At 37.3% G+C, this 12,911-nt stretch overlaps 5 protein-coding genes across 5 annotated transcripts; 1 reads left to right on the top strand and 4 right to left on the bottom strand.

Moving 5' to 3' along the window:
* Window positions 1-39: 39 nt before the first annotated feature.
* BESB_064380 (cytochrome b) lies at window positions 40-924 on the top strand (the record flags this gene model as incomplete). Its single annotated transcript, XM_029364833.1, has 2 exons — window positions 40-54; window positions 481-924. The coding sequence occupies 2 exons, from the start codon at window positions 40-42 to the stop codon at window positions 922-924; spliced, it is 459 nt and encodes a 152-aa protein (XP_029214890.1).
* An 886-nt stretch (window positions 925-1,810) lies between these two features.
* BESB_064370 (cytochrome c oxidase subunit iii subfamily protein) lies at window positions 1,811-2,224 on the bottom strand (the record flags this gene model as incomplete). The annotated part of the gene is made up of 1 exon (XM_029364832.1): window positions 1,811-2,224. The coding sequence occupies one exon, from the start codon at window positions 2,222-2,224 to the stop codon at window positions 1,811-1,813; it is 414 nt and encodes a 137-aa protein (XP_029214889.1).
* An 806-nt stretch (window positions 2,225-3,030) lies between these two features.
* Window positions 3,031-3,577, bottom strand: BESB_064360 (cytochrome b; the record flags this gene model as incomplete). The annotated part of the gene is made up of 2 exons (XM_029364831.1): window positions 3,031-3,474; window positions 3,539-3,577. 2 exons carry the CDS (start codon window positions 3,575-3,577, stop codon window positions 3,031-3,033), a joined length of 483 nt encoding a protein of 160 aa, XP_029214888.1.
* Window positions 3,578-3,662: 85 nt separating this feature from the next.
* BESB_064350 (cytochrome c oxidase subunit iii subfamily protein) lies at window positions 3,663-4,076 on the bottom strand (the record flags this gene model as incomplete). Its single annotated transcript, XM_029364830.1, has 1 exon — window positions 3,663-4,076. The coding sequence occupies one exon, from the start codon at window positions 4,074-4,076 to the stop codon at window positions 3,663-3,665; it is 414 nt and encodes a 137-aa protein (XP_029214887.1).
* A 2,514-nt stretch (window positions 4,077-6,590) lies between these two features.
* Window positions 6,591-9,103, bottom strand: BESB_064340 (cytochrome b; the record flags this gene model as incomplete). Its single annotated transcript, XM_029364829.1, has 3 exons — window positions 6,591-6,758; window positions 7,780-8,519; window positions 9,082-9,103. The coding sequence occupies 3 exons, from the start codon at window positions 9,101-9,103 to the stop codon at window positions 6,591-6,593; spliced, it is 930 nt and encodes a 309-aa protein (XP_029214886.1).
* Window positions 9,104-12,911: the final 3,808 nt, after the last annotated feature.

The raw sequence follows: 12,911 nt of genomic DNA, 5'->3' as shown, positions 1-12,911 counted from the left end.
AGTCTGTACGGAATACTTAGGACTATCTCTTTATATTAAATGATAATGCATTTGGTAATGGACTTTTCATCTTAACTGGTATACATTTTAGCCATGTTATTGTTGGAGCTATCCTTGTATTCTTCACTCAAAGTATCTATAGTTCTTTAGTTACTTACATGCCTACAAGCTCTATAATGCTAAGCAAATCTAAAGGTATGTTATGCAAGATCTTTACAGAACCATTCACTATTTTATATCTACACTTTGTAGAAACCATGTGGATATTAATCCACATTACATTCTATCTCTAAATCATATAACGGTCGTAAGGTACGCCGGGGATAACAGGTCAGATAATATTGGGAGTTCTAATCCTCGGATTGTATCAGCACCTCCATGTCGGCTCATTACTCCTTGTTATTGAACAAGATTCAGTTAGGAACGCTAGTTCACCGTCAGATGTAATACGTGAGCTGGGTTAAGAACGTCTGGAGACAGTTTGTTCCCTATCTACCATATTATCTAATTGGTTTAATTTTCTTACAAACGGCTTTTGGTTTGATTGAATTATCGCACCCAGATAACTCCATACCAGTGAACCGGTTTGTAACTCCGCTTCATATCGTACCTGAATGGTACTTTTTAGCATATTATGCGGTGTTAAAAGTAATCCCATCCAAAACCGGTGGTTTGTTAGTATTTATGTCCTCTCTCATTAACTTAGCTCTTTTATCTGAAATTCGAGCTTTGAATACTCGAATGTTGATACGACAACATTTTATGACTCGAAATGTAGTCAGTGGATGGGTAATTATTTGGGTATACAGTATGATCTTCTTGATTATTATTGGTAGTGCTATTCCACAAGCGACTTATATCTTATATGGTAGATTAGCTACTATCGTATATCTTACTACCGGATTGGTTCTATGCTTATACTAAATCAATAGTTATAATGACTACAGCTTCCAAGCAAACATGATTACCGTGATATTGAAATCCAACACTTTTAGCTGTCTTAAGCAGTCCAGTGGGGTGGTGGTGTACTGCAATCATAAAGAACTTGGTTGTCTGTATCTCATAACCGGAGTCATCTTCAGTATTCTAGGAACTATAATGTCTTTGTTTATTCGATTTGAGTGAACACATAAGATCATCGAATTTAACGGTATGCTCCTGAAAGTAACGGTACAAGCTGTAAACAAAGGACTCCTTAACTTAAACTGAGGAGTCAAGTAGGTACAAACCGTACAAGGATTAATTATGTCCATCTGTGCATCTAAGTTGAGACTATCGGTTATATATTTTAGACGCTAACTTCCCGGCTAAACTTTGACTTATTAAACCAGCCTGGGATCATAAAAGTACTATGTATGGTAAGATTGAGCGTGAACATTGGATGTCACCATGGTTATAGTTACGGTACATATATAAAATCTACAGTACGATTTGAGATTTGTTACGTGACGAGCGGTGTGTTTAAGACTAGTTTACATGCGCTCATTTTAATATGTAGTTATTTAACGAGTTCTATTGTGCTAGCATGGTTTCGAGAACACACCAAATTTCCATGAGTCTATTCCGGGCACACCTCGTCTTTTATCGGTGTGCTCTCAATCTAAATTCATCTTATAACTTTGGTTTCTTAGTTGCAATTACCTTTGTACTCCAAATAATTACAGGTATCACTTTAGCGTTCCTAACTGAATCTTGTTCAATAACAAGGGAGTAATGAGCCGACATGGAGGTGCTGATACAATCCGAGGATTAGAACTCCCAATATTATCTGACCTGTTATCCCCGGCGTACCTTACGACCGTTATATGATTTAGAGATAGAATGTAATGTGGATTAATATCCACATGGTTTCTACAAAGTGTAGATATAAAATAGTGAATGGTTCTGTAAAGATCTTGCATAACATACCTTTAGATTTGCTTAGCATTATAGAGCTTGTAGGCATGTAAGTAACTAAAGAACTATAGATACTTTGAGTGAAGAATACAAGGATAGCTCCAACAATAACATGGCTAAAATGTATACCAGTTAAGATGAAAAGTCCATTACCAAATGCATTATCATTAATATAAAGAGATAGTCCTAAGTATTCCGTACAGACTAACATTAAGAAGGCGACTACCAAAGTGAATGTCATGATATTCGTACAGCTTGTATACAAATGTTGGTTTTTCAAATATACGCTGGATACCACTATACTTAATGCACTTAACATGATGGTCATGAAAAGCACAAGAGAACTTGGATCCGGTAAACAAAGACCTTCAAGATCTAAACCAGTAGTCCAACTCGTAGTATATACTCCCCAGAAAAAGGTAGTTTATATCAACCTAGGAATCCCATTTTAGTAAGTGTAACATGGAGTCTAGCTTCAGTTGTTATCTGATTGGTATTGCATGCCTGGTGACTTAGAATATGATTCTTATTAATGGGAGCACAGTTCCCTGGGTATCCAATCCAGTGCTCTGCCTTGGGCATTGAAACTAACCCACAGTTCAACCCTGTATTATAAAATCCAGTAGACTCATGTCCTTGTCGTTTATATAAATCTATTAATGCTTGTCAAGTTCCTTGTATCTAGTTAGCTCACTGCGTACTTAGGATCAGACCAAAAGAGTTCACTAATGGTACTAGAAAATAGGAGATCGCGTTAGTTCTTGGGAAAACGACTTCCGAACCACCAATATATATTGGTACAAAGAAGTTACCATATCCTCCGTACAAAGCAGGCATTAAGAACATAAAGATCATAGCTAGGCCATGTATCGTTATTATCACATTATAAGTAGCTATCGTCTCTGTACAAATGATCCGCGATCCAGAACTGTATAACTCAAATCGAATAAACAAAGACATTATAGTTCCTAGAATACTGAAGATGACTCCGGTTATGAGATACAGACAACCAAGTTCTTTATGATTGCAGTACACCACCACCCCACTGGACTGCTTAAGACAGCTAAAAGTGTTGGATTTCAATATCACGGTAATCATGTTTGCTTGGAAGCTGTAGTCATTATAACTATTGATTTAGTATAAGCATAGAACCAATCCGGTAGTAAGATATACGATAGTAGCTAATCTACCATATAAGATATAAGTCGCTTGTGGAATAGCACTACCAATAATAATCAAGAAGATCATACTGTATACCCAAATAATTACCCATCCACTGACTACATTTCGAGTCATAAAATGTTGTCGTATCAACATTCGAGTATTCAAAGCTCGAATTTCAGATAAAAGAGCTAAGTTAATGAGAGAGGACATAAATACTAACAAACCACCGGTTTTGGATGGGATTACTTTTAACACCGCATAATATGCTAAAAAGTACCATTCAGGTACGATATGAAGCGGAGTTACAAACCGGTTCACTGGTATGGAGTTATCTGGGTGCGATAATTCAATCAAACCAAAAGCCGTTTGTAAGAAAATTAAACCAATTAGATAATATGGTAGATAGGGAACAAACTGTCTCCAGACGTTCTTAACCCAGCTCACGTATTACATCTGACGGTGAACTAGCGTTCCTAACTGAATCTTGTTCAATAACAAGGGAGTAATGAGCCGACATGGAGGTGCTGATACAATCCGAGGATTAGAACTCCCAATATTATCTGACCTGTTATCCCCGGCGTACCTTACGACCGTTATATGATTTAGAGATAGAATGTAATGTGGATTAATATCCACATGGTTTCTACAAAGTGTAGATATAAAATAGTGAATGGTTCTGTAAAGATCTTGCATAACATACCTTTAGATTTGCTTAGCATTATAGAGCTTGTAGGCATGTAAGTAACTAAAGAACTATAGATACTTTGAGTGAAGAATACAAGGATAGCTCCAACAATAACATGGCTAAAATGTATACCAGTTAAGATGAAAAGTCCATTACCAAATGCATTATCATTAATATAAAGAGATAGTCCTAAGTATTCCGTACAGACTAACATTAAGAAGGCGACTACCAAAGTGAATGTCATGATATTCGTACAGCTTGTATACAAATGTTGGTTTTTCAAATATACGCTGGATACCACTATACTTAATGCACTTAACATGATGGTCATGAAAAGCACAAGAGAACTTGGATCCGGTAAACAAAGACCTTCAAGATCTAAACCAGTAGTCCAACTCGTAGTATATACTCCCCAGAAAAAGGTAGTTTATATCAACCTAGGAATCCCATTTTAGTAAGTGTAACATGGAGTCTAGCTTCAGTTGTTATCTGATTGGTATTGCATGCCTGGTGACTTAGAATATGATTCTTATTAATGGAGCACAGTTCCCTGGGTATCCAATCCAGTGCTCTGCCTTGGGCATTGAAACTAACCCACAGTTCAACCCTGTATTATAAAATCCAGTAGACTCATGTCCTTGTCGTTTATATAAATCTATTAATACTTGTCAAGTTCCTTGTATCTAGTTAGCTCACTGCGTACTTAGGATCAGACCAAAAGAGTTCACTAATGGTACTAGAAAAATAGGAGATCGCGTTAGTTCTTGGGAAAACGACTTCCGAACCACCAATATATATTGGTACAAAGAAGTTACCATATCCTCCGTACAAGCACTCAGCTAGTTATTGAAACACACTTCCCTTCTCGCCGTTAGCATGATCTCAAAGTTACCAGAAGCCATGTGATCTATATAGTATAACGGGACATTAGACCGAACCTGCGATAGATAAATATATCTTGGATGATTGTATATTAGCGGCTAAATGTCAATCAAAACATGCGAATTTTAGGTTTTCCATGAAATCTATTTGGAAGAAGAGGCTTGATAGTACTACCGTAAGTACATAATATACAGTCCCAGCAGTAGTCGGTTTTAAAACTATAGAAGAGTCGAGTATTTATCCATGCATACCAGGCGTATAAAAAAAGCGTTCATCCAGTTACTAAACAGTGCCAGGCCAACAAGAATCCGATCCGTGTTATTCCGTACAGACTAACATTAAGAAGGCGACTACCAAAGTGAATGTCATGATATTCGTACAGCTTGTATACAAATGTTGGTTTTCAAATATACGCTGGATACCACTATACTTAATGCAGAGCATAGTTAAGATGATAACTATTGTGGATATAGAACCAATTGAACACCATGTATTAATATAACAAAGATAATCAGGTAATCTGGTATCCTTCTTGGCATAACGTTGAAACCAAGTATATTGCATAGGGATGAAAAATTAATAAGATACTACCTAAGAAGACTACAAACCAGATGCTTAAATATGGAGAAGCACCGGTATTTACATGGAATAGATTTACAGTATCTCCGAACATATCTCTGCTATAGAAGATAAAGCCACATATAGTAGCTAGTACTGCACCAAGAGATAATACGAAATGGAAATGAGCTACAATATAGTATGTATCATGTAGGGCAATATCCATACCAGCGTTACCCATAACTACACCTGTAGTACCACCTAGAGTAAACAATAGGATAAAACTAAGAGCAGCCCATAGATCTACAGTTCTTGTAGTTGTATGGCTAGCCATATAGGTACCTAACCAGTTGAAAAATCTTAGTACCGGTAGGAATTGCAATCATAATAGTCATAGCAGAGAAATAAGCTCTGGTATCTACCTCTAGACCGACTGTCATCATATGATGTGCCCATACTAAGGAACCTAGAATAGAAATACAACCCATAGCTAAGATCATAGATTGTCCACCGAAGACAGATCTAGCAGCATACATAGATAATGTCTGCGAGACTACACCAAAAGCAGGTAAAATTAGAATGTATACCTCTGGATGTCCGAAGAACCAGAATAGATGTTGATAAAGTACACTATCACCAGAATACATAGAATCATAAAATTCAGTGTTTACGTGTAGATCAAGAAGGATCATAACTAATCCACCAGTAAGAATAGGTAGAGTGAAGACTAACATAAGGGCAGTAAATATGATAGCCCAGATATATAGAATATAGTTCTTAGCACCAGCATTAGAACCCATGAAGACGCAAGTACCAAGGAAGTTAATAGAACTTAAAATACTACTAATTCCTAGTACTGCAAGACCTCCGATAATCCAATCAGTTGCCTCTGGATTTAACACCATCAAGCTAGTACTTAGTGGAGGATACATTGTCCAACCAAGACCACTACCAAACTCGGAACAAATACTTTGAGTTAACAACACAGAACCTAATGGTACTAGAAAATAGGAGATCGCGTTAGTTCTTGGGAAAACGACTTCCGAACCACCAATATATATTGGTACAAAGAAGTTACCATATCCTCCGTACAAGCACTCAGCTAGTTATTGAAACACACTTCCCTTCTCGCCGTTAGCATGATCTCAAAGTACCAGAAGCCATGTGATCTATATAGTATAACGGGACATTAGACCGAACCTGCGATAGATAAATATATCTTGGATGATTGTATATTAGCGGCTAAATGTCAATCAAACATGCGAATTTTAGGTTTTCCATGAAATCTATTTGGAAGAAGAGGCTTGATAGTACTACCGTAAGTACATAATATACAGTCCCAGCAGTAGCGGTTAAACTATAGAAGAGTCGAGTATTATCCATGCATACCAGGCGTAAAAAGCGTTCATCCAGTTACTAAACAGGTGCCAGGCCAACAAGAATCCGATCCGTGTATTCCGTACAGACTAACATTAAGAAGGCGACTACCAAAGTGAATGTCATGATATTCGTACAGCTTGTATACAAATGTTGGTTTTTCAAATATACGCTGGATACCACTATACTTAATGCACTTAACATGATGGTCATGAAAAGCACAAGAGAACTTGGATCCGGTAAACAAAGACCTTCAAGATCTAAACCAGTAGTCCAACTCGTAGTATATACTCCCCAGAAAAAGGTAGTTTATATCAACCTAGGAATCCCATTTTAGTAAGTGTAACATGGAGTCTAGCTTCAGTTGTTATCTGATTGGTATTGCATGCCCTGAGTACGTAAGGAAAAGGAAAGGTTAACCGCTATTTAAACACAACAGTTACCGTAGCTGTAGATGAATGCTAAATCTAGAGTATCTCTCCTAAGACACTGCATAACATATGAATGCTCCTTCCGCCATTCGTTTGACTGTGTTTACCACGGGGAATTAGAACAGAATACCAAGTTCTTTGCCTGGAGGTTTGTTACGTTCCGTACAGTTGTAGTAAAAGGTATGTTAGAGACTTAGACTAGCGTTGGAGCACATTGTTTCATTCGATAGTCCACGCTCAATCTTACCATACATAGTACTTTTATGATCCAGGTGGTTTAATAAGTCAAAGTTTAGCCGGGAAGTTAGCGTCTAAAATATATAACCGATAGTCTCAACTTAGATGCACAGATGGACATAATTAATCCTTGTACGGTTTGTACCTACTTGACTCCTCAGTTTAAGCAGAACTGTAGTTTCTCGGGACTAAAGTCAGCATTAATCAATAAAAAGGTTTGTTCAGCCACTGTTCACCATCAACTACCTTGTTTCGACTTCGTACCGACTGTGTTATTGTAGCACATATCAATCCTTAAATAGGGATATTATTCCCAAACAACCGGATCGTGTTGGCTAGGTGAACTAATCAGTTTCATAAATACAATCAGTGAAAAGCTCTTTTGATTTCCAATGAACGGAGTTACATATTAGATTCTCTTCGCTCCCATGGTATTTAGTAAGTTAACATTGAAACGTATCCAGTGTAAAGTTTGAACGTAATCCAGCTTTACCTTCTATGTTGTTATGTTAACCAAATAAGTTTCATCGTTGTTGATATTTCATTGACATGTGATAACATAAATACTAACAAACCACCGGTTTTGGATGGGATTACTTTTAACACCGCATAATATGCTAAAAAGTACCATTCAGGTACGATATGAAGCGGAGTTACAAACCGGTTCACTGGTATGGAGTTATCTGGGTGCGATAATTCAATCAAACCAAAAGCCGTTTGTAAGAAAATTAAACCAATTAGATAGGATAGACATTTAGCATCGGTCATTAACATATGAGGATAGAAGGCTACTTTAAGTGCGGAATCAATACCTGCAGGGTTACTAGAACCATTTAAATGTAAATAGAAGATGTGTAATACAATTAGAATGCAACCTACAAAAGGTAATATAAAGTGCAATACAAAGAATCGTTTTAATGTTACATCAGATACATAGTATCCACCGAGTAACCAAGGTACTAAATATGGTATTGGAGAAAGGAGATTAGTAATGACTGTAGCACCCCAGAAACTCATCTGTCCCCATGGTAGTACATAACCGAGGAAAGCAGTGGCTATAGTAAGTAGATATAAAACTAAACCAGACATCCAAGCAGTAGTTAAATAACTATAGCTGGAGTTATACATACCTCGAGACATGTGTATTAAGATACACAAGAAGACGAAAGAAGCAGTTGTTGCATGCAACATCCTAAATTCCCATCCTGCTGCTACCTCTCTAACTAGATGTTGAACACTAGCAAATGCACAAGATGCTTCAGAAGTATATCGGAACGCTAAAGTGATACCTGTAATTATTTGGAGTACAAAGGTAATTGCAACTAAGAAACCAAAGTTATAAGATGAATTTAGATTGAGAGCACACCGATAAAAGACGAGGTGTGCCCGGAATAGACTCATGGAAATTTGGTGTGTTCTCGAAACCATGCTAGCACAATAGAACTTCGTTAAATAACTACATATTAAAATGAGCGCATGTAAACTAGTCTTAAACACACCGCTCGTCACGTAACAAATCTCAAATCGTACTGTAGATTTTATATATGTACCGTAACTATAACCATGGTGACATCCAATGTTCACGCTCAATCTTACCATACATAGTACTTTTATGATCCAGGCTGGTTTAATAAGTCAAAGTTTAGCCGGGAAGTTAGCGTCTAAAATATATAACCGATAGTCTCAACTTAGATGCACAGATGGACATAATTAATCCTTGTACGGTTTGTACCTACTTGACTCCTCAGTTTAAGCAGAACTGTAGTTTCTCGGGACTAAAGTCAGCATAATCAATAAAAAGGTTTGTTCAGCCACTGGTTCACCATCAACTACCTTGTTTCGACTTCGTACCGACTGTGTTATTGTAGCACATATCAATCCCTTAAATAGGGATATTATTCCCAAACAACCGGATCGTGTTGGCTAGGTGAACTAATCACGTTTCATAAATACAATCAGTGAAAGCTCTTTTGATTTCCATGAACGGAGTTACATATTAGATTCTCTTCGCTCCCATGGTATTTAGTAAGTTAACATTGAAACGTATCCAGTGTAAAGTTTGAACGTAATCCAGCTTTACCTTCTATGTTGTTATGTTAACCAAATAAGTTTCATCGTTGTTGATATTTCATTGACATGTTGATAACATAAATACTAACAAACCACCGGTTTTGGATGGGATTACTTTTAACACCGCATAATATGCTAAAAAGTACCATTCAGGTACGATATGAAGCGGAGTTACAAACCGGTTCACTGGTATGGAGTTATCTGGGTGCGATAATTCAATCAACCAAAAGCCGTTTGTAAGAAAATTAAACCAATTAGATAGGATAGACATTTAGCATCGGTCATTAACATATGAGGATAGAAGGCTACTTTAAGTGCGGAATCAATACCTGCAGGTTACTAGAACCATTTAAATGTAAATAGAAGATGTGTAATACAATTAGAATGCAACCTACAAAAGGTAATATAAAGTGCAATACAAAGAATCGTTTAATGTTACATCAGATACATAGTATCCACCGAGTAACCAAGGTACTAAATATGGTATTGGAGAAAGGAGATTAGTAATGACTGTAGCACCCCAGAAACTCATCTGTCCCCATGGTAGTACATAACCGAGGAAAGCAGTGGCTATAGTAAGTAGATATAAAACTAAACCAGACATCCAAGCAGTAGTTAAATAACTATAGCTGGAGTTATACATACCTCGAGACATGTGTATTAAGATACACAAGAAGACGAAAGAAGCAGTTGTTGCATGCAACATCCTAAATTCCCATCCTGCTGCTACCTCTCTAACTAGATGTTGAACACTAGCAAATGCACAAGATGCTTCAGAAGTATATCGGAACGCTAAAGTGATACCTGTAATTATTTGGAGTACAAAGGTAATTGCAACTAAGAAACCAAAGTTATAAGATGAATTTAGATTGAGAGCACACCGATAAAAGACGAGGTGTGCCCGAATAGACTCATGGAAATTTGGTGTGTTCTCGAAACCATGCTAGCACAATAGAACTTCGTTAAATAACTACATATTAAAATGAGCGCATGTAAACTAGTCTTAAACACACGCTCGTCACGTAACAAATCTCAAATCGTACTGTAGATTTTATATATGTACCGTAACTATAACCATGTGACATCCAATGTTCACGCTCATGGATTCAGTGTCCAGGATACCTGGCGCTTAATAACGATTCCGTCTTCCAGCTTCCAAGCAAACATGATTAACCGTGATATTGAAATCCAACACTTTTAGCTGTCTTAAGCAGTCCAGTGGGGTGGTGGTGTACTGCATCATAAAGAACTTGGTTGTCTGTATCTCATAACCGGAGTCATCTTCAGTATTCTAGGAACTATAATGTCTTTGTTTATTCGATTTGAGTTATACAGTTCTGGATCGCGGATCATTTGTACAGAGACGATAGCTACTTATAATGTGATAATAACGATACATGGCCTAGCTATGATCTTTATGTTCTTAATGCCTGCTTTGTACGGAGGATATGGTAACTTCTTTGTACCAATATATATTGGTGGTTCGGAAGTCGTTTTCCCAAGAACTAACGCGATCTCCTATTTTCTAGTACCATTAGTGAACTCTTTTGGTCTGATCCTAAGTACGCAGTGAGCTAACTAGATACAAGGAACTTGACAAGCATTAATAGATTTATATAAACGACAAGGACATGAGTCTACTGGATTTTATAAATACAGGGTTGAACTGTGGGTTAGTTTCAATGCCCAAGGCATGAGCACTGGATTGGATACCCAGGGAACTGTGCTCCCATTAATAAGAATCATATTCTAAGTCACCAGGCATGCAATACCAATCAGATAACAACTGAAGCTAGACTCCATGTTACACTTACTAAAATGGGATTCCTAGGTTGATATAAACTACCTTTTTCTGGGGAGTATATACTACGAGTTGGACTACTGGTTTAGATCTTTGAAGGTCTTGTTTACCGGATCCAAGTTCTCTTGTGCTTTTCATGACCATCATGTTAAGTGCATTAGCAGAGCATAGTTAAGATGATAACTATTGTGGATATAGAACCAATTGAACACATGTATTAATATAACAAAGATAATCAGGGTAATCTGGTATCCTTCTTGGCATAACGTTGTGTAGTTATATGAAGCGTACATTCCTTAATATCTGGAACAATAGATTATGGTTAGGTAGTGGAACAAGGAGAGCGTCTGTTGTACATCAACACTAGATACTGCTAATACCACTGTAGAGGTATAGTATATAATCCCTGCCCGGTGCAGTAAAATGTAAACGGCGGCTGTATTATGACGGTCCAAAGGTAGGTAAATCCTTGTCGGGTAATTATCGTCGTGCGTGAAAGTTGGTCCGACTCTTCACATGTCGTTTATCTAAAACTTTCTTAAATAGAATTATCTTTGAATATGAGGATCCAGATGGCCCGACGGTTAGACCCTGAGCACCTTTACATCCCTTAAATCATATACAGGATCAAATCTTCCTTGAGCGACTCGACAGGCACTAAGAGATAGCGTGAAAGCTCTTTTGATTTCCATGAACGGAGTTACATATTAGATTCTCTTCGCTCCATGGTATTTAGTAAGTTAACATTGAAACGTATCCAGTGTAAAGTTTGAACGTAATCCAGCTTTACCTTCTATGTTGTTATGTTAACCAAATAAGTTTCATCGTTGTTGATATTTCATTGACATGTTGATAACATAAATACTAACAAACCACCGGTTTTGGATGGGATTACTTTTAACACCGCATAATATGCTAAAAAGTACCATTCAGGTACGATATGAAGCGGAAGTTACAAACCGGTTCACTGGTATGGAGTTTATCTGGGTGCGATAATTCGACATAGCTGTGATGTTAAGGAGCATAGGAGATGCTACACGCCTTAATTGGTACTGCATTGATATAATTATCGTACAAGCACTCAGCTAGTTATTGAAACACACTTCCCTTCTCGCCGTTAGCATGATCTCAAGTACCAGAAGCCATGTGATCTATATAGTATAACGGGACATTAGACCGAACCTGCGATAGATAAATATATCTTGGATGATTGTATATTAGCGGCTAAATGTCAATCAAACATGCGAATTTTAGGTTTTCCATGAAATCTATTTGGGAAGAAGAGGCTTGATAGTACTACCGTAAGTACATAATATACAGTCCCAGCAGTAGCGGTTAAACTATAGAAGAGTCGAGTATTATCCATGCATACCAGGCGTAAAAAGCGTTCATCCAGTTACTAAACAGGTGCCAGGCCAACAAGAATCCGATCCGTGTATTCCGTACAGACTACATTAAGAAGGCGACTACCAAAGTGAATGTCATGATATTCGTACAGCTTGTATACAAATGTTGGTTTTTCAAATATACGCTGGATACACTATACTTAATGCACTTAACATGATGGTCATGAAAAGCACAAGAGACTTGGATCCGGTAAACAAAGACCTTCAAGATCTAAACCAGTAGTCCACTCGTAGTATATACTCCCAGAAAAAGGTAGTTTATATCAACCTAGGAATCCCATTTTAGTAAGTGTAACATGGAGTCTAGCTTCAGTTGTTATCTGATTGGTATTGCAATGCCCTGAGTACGTAAGGAAAAGGAAAGGTTAACCGCTATTTAAACACAACAGTTACCGTAGCTGTAG

This window comes from Besnoitia besnoiti, assembly GCF_002563875.1.
Source record: "Besnoitia besnoiti strain Bb-Ger1 chromosome Unknown contig00058, whole genome shotgun sequence".
Lineage (NCBI taxonomy): Eukaryota > Apicomplexa > Conoidasida > Eucoccidiorida > Sarcocystidae > Besnoitia > Besnoitia besnoiti.
Note: the sequence above shows the minus strand (reverse complement) of the source record. Positions and strands in the feature narration are given on the sequence as shown.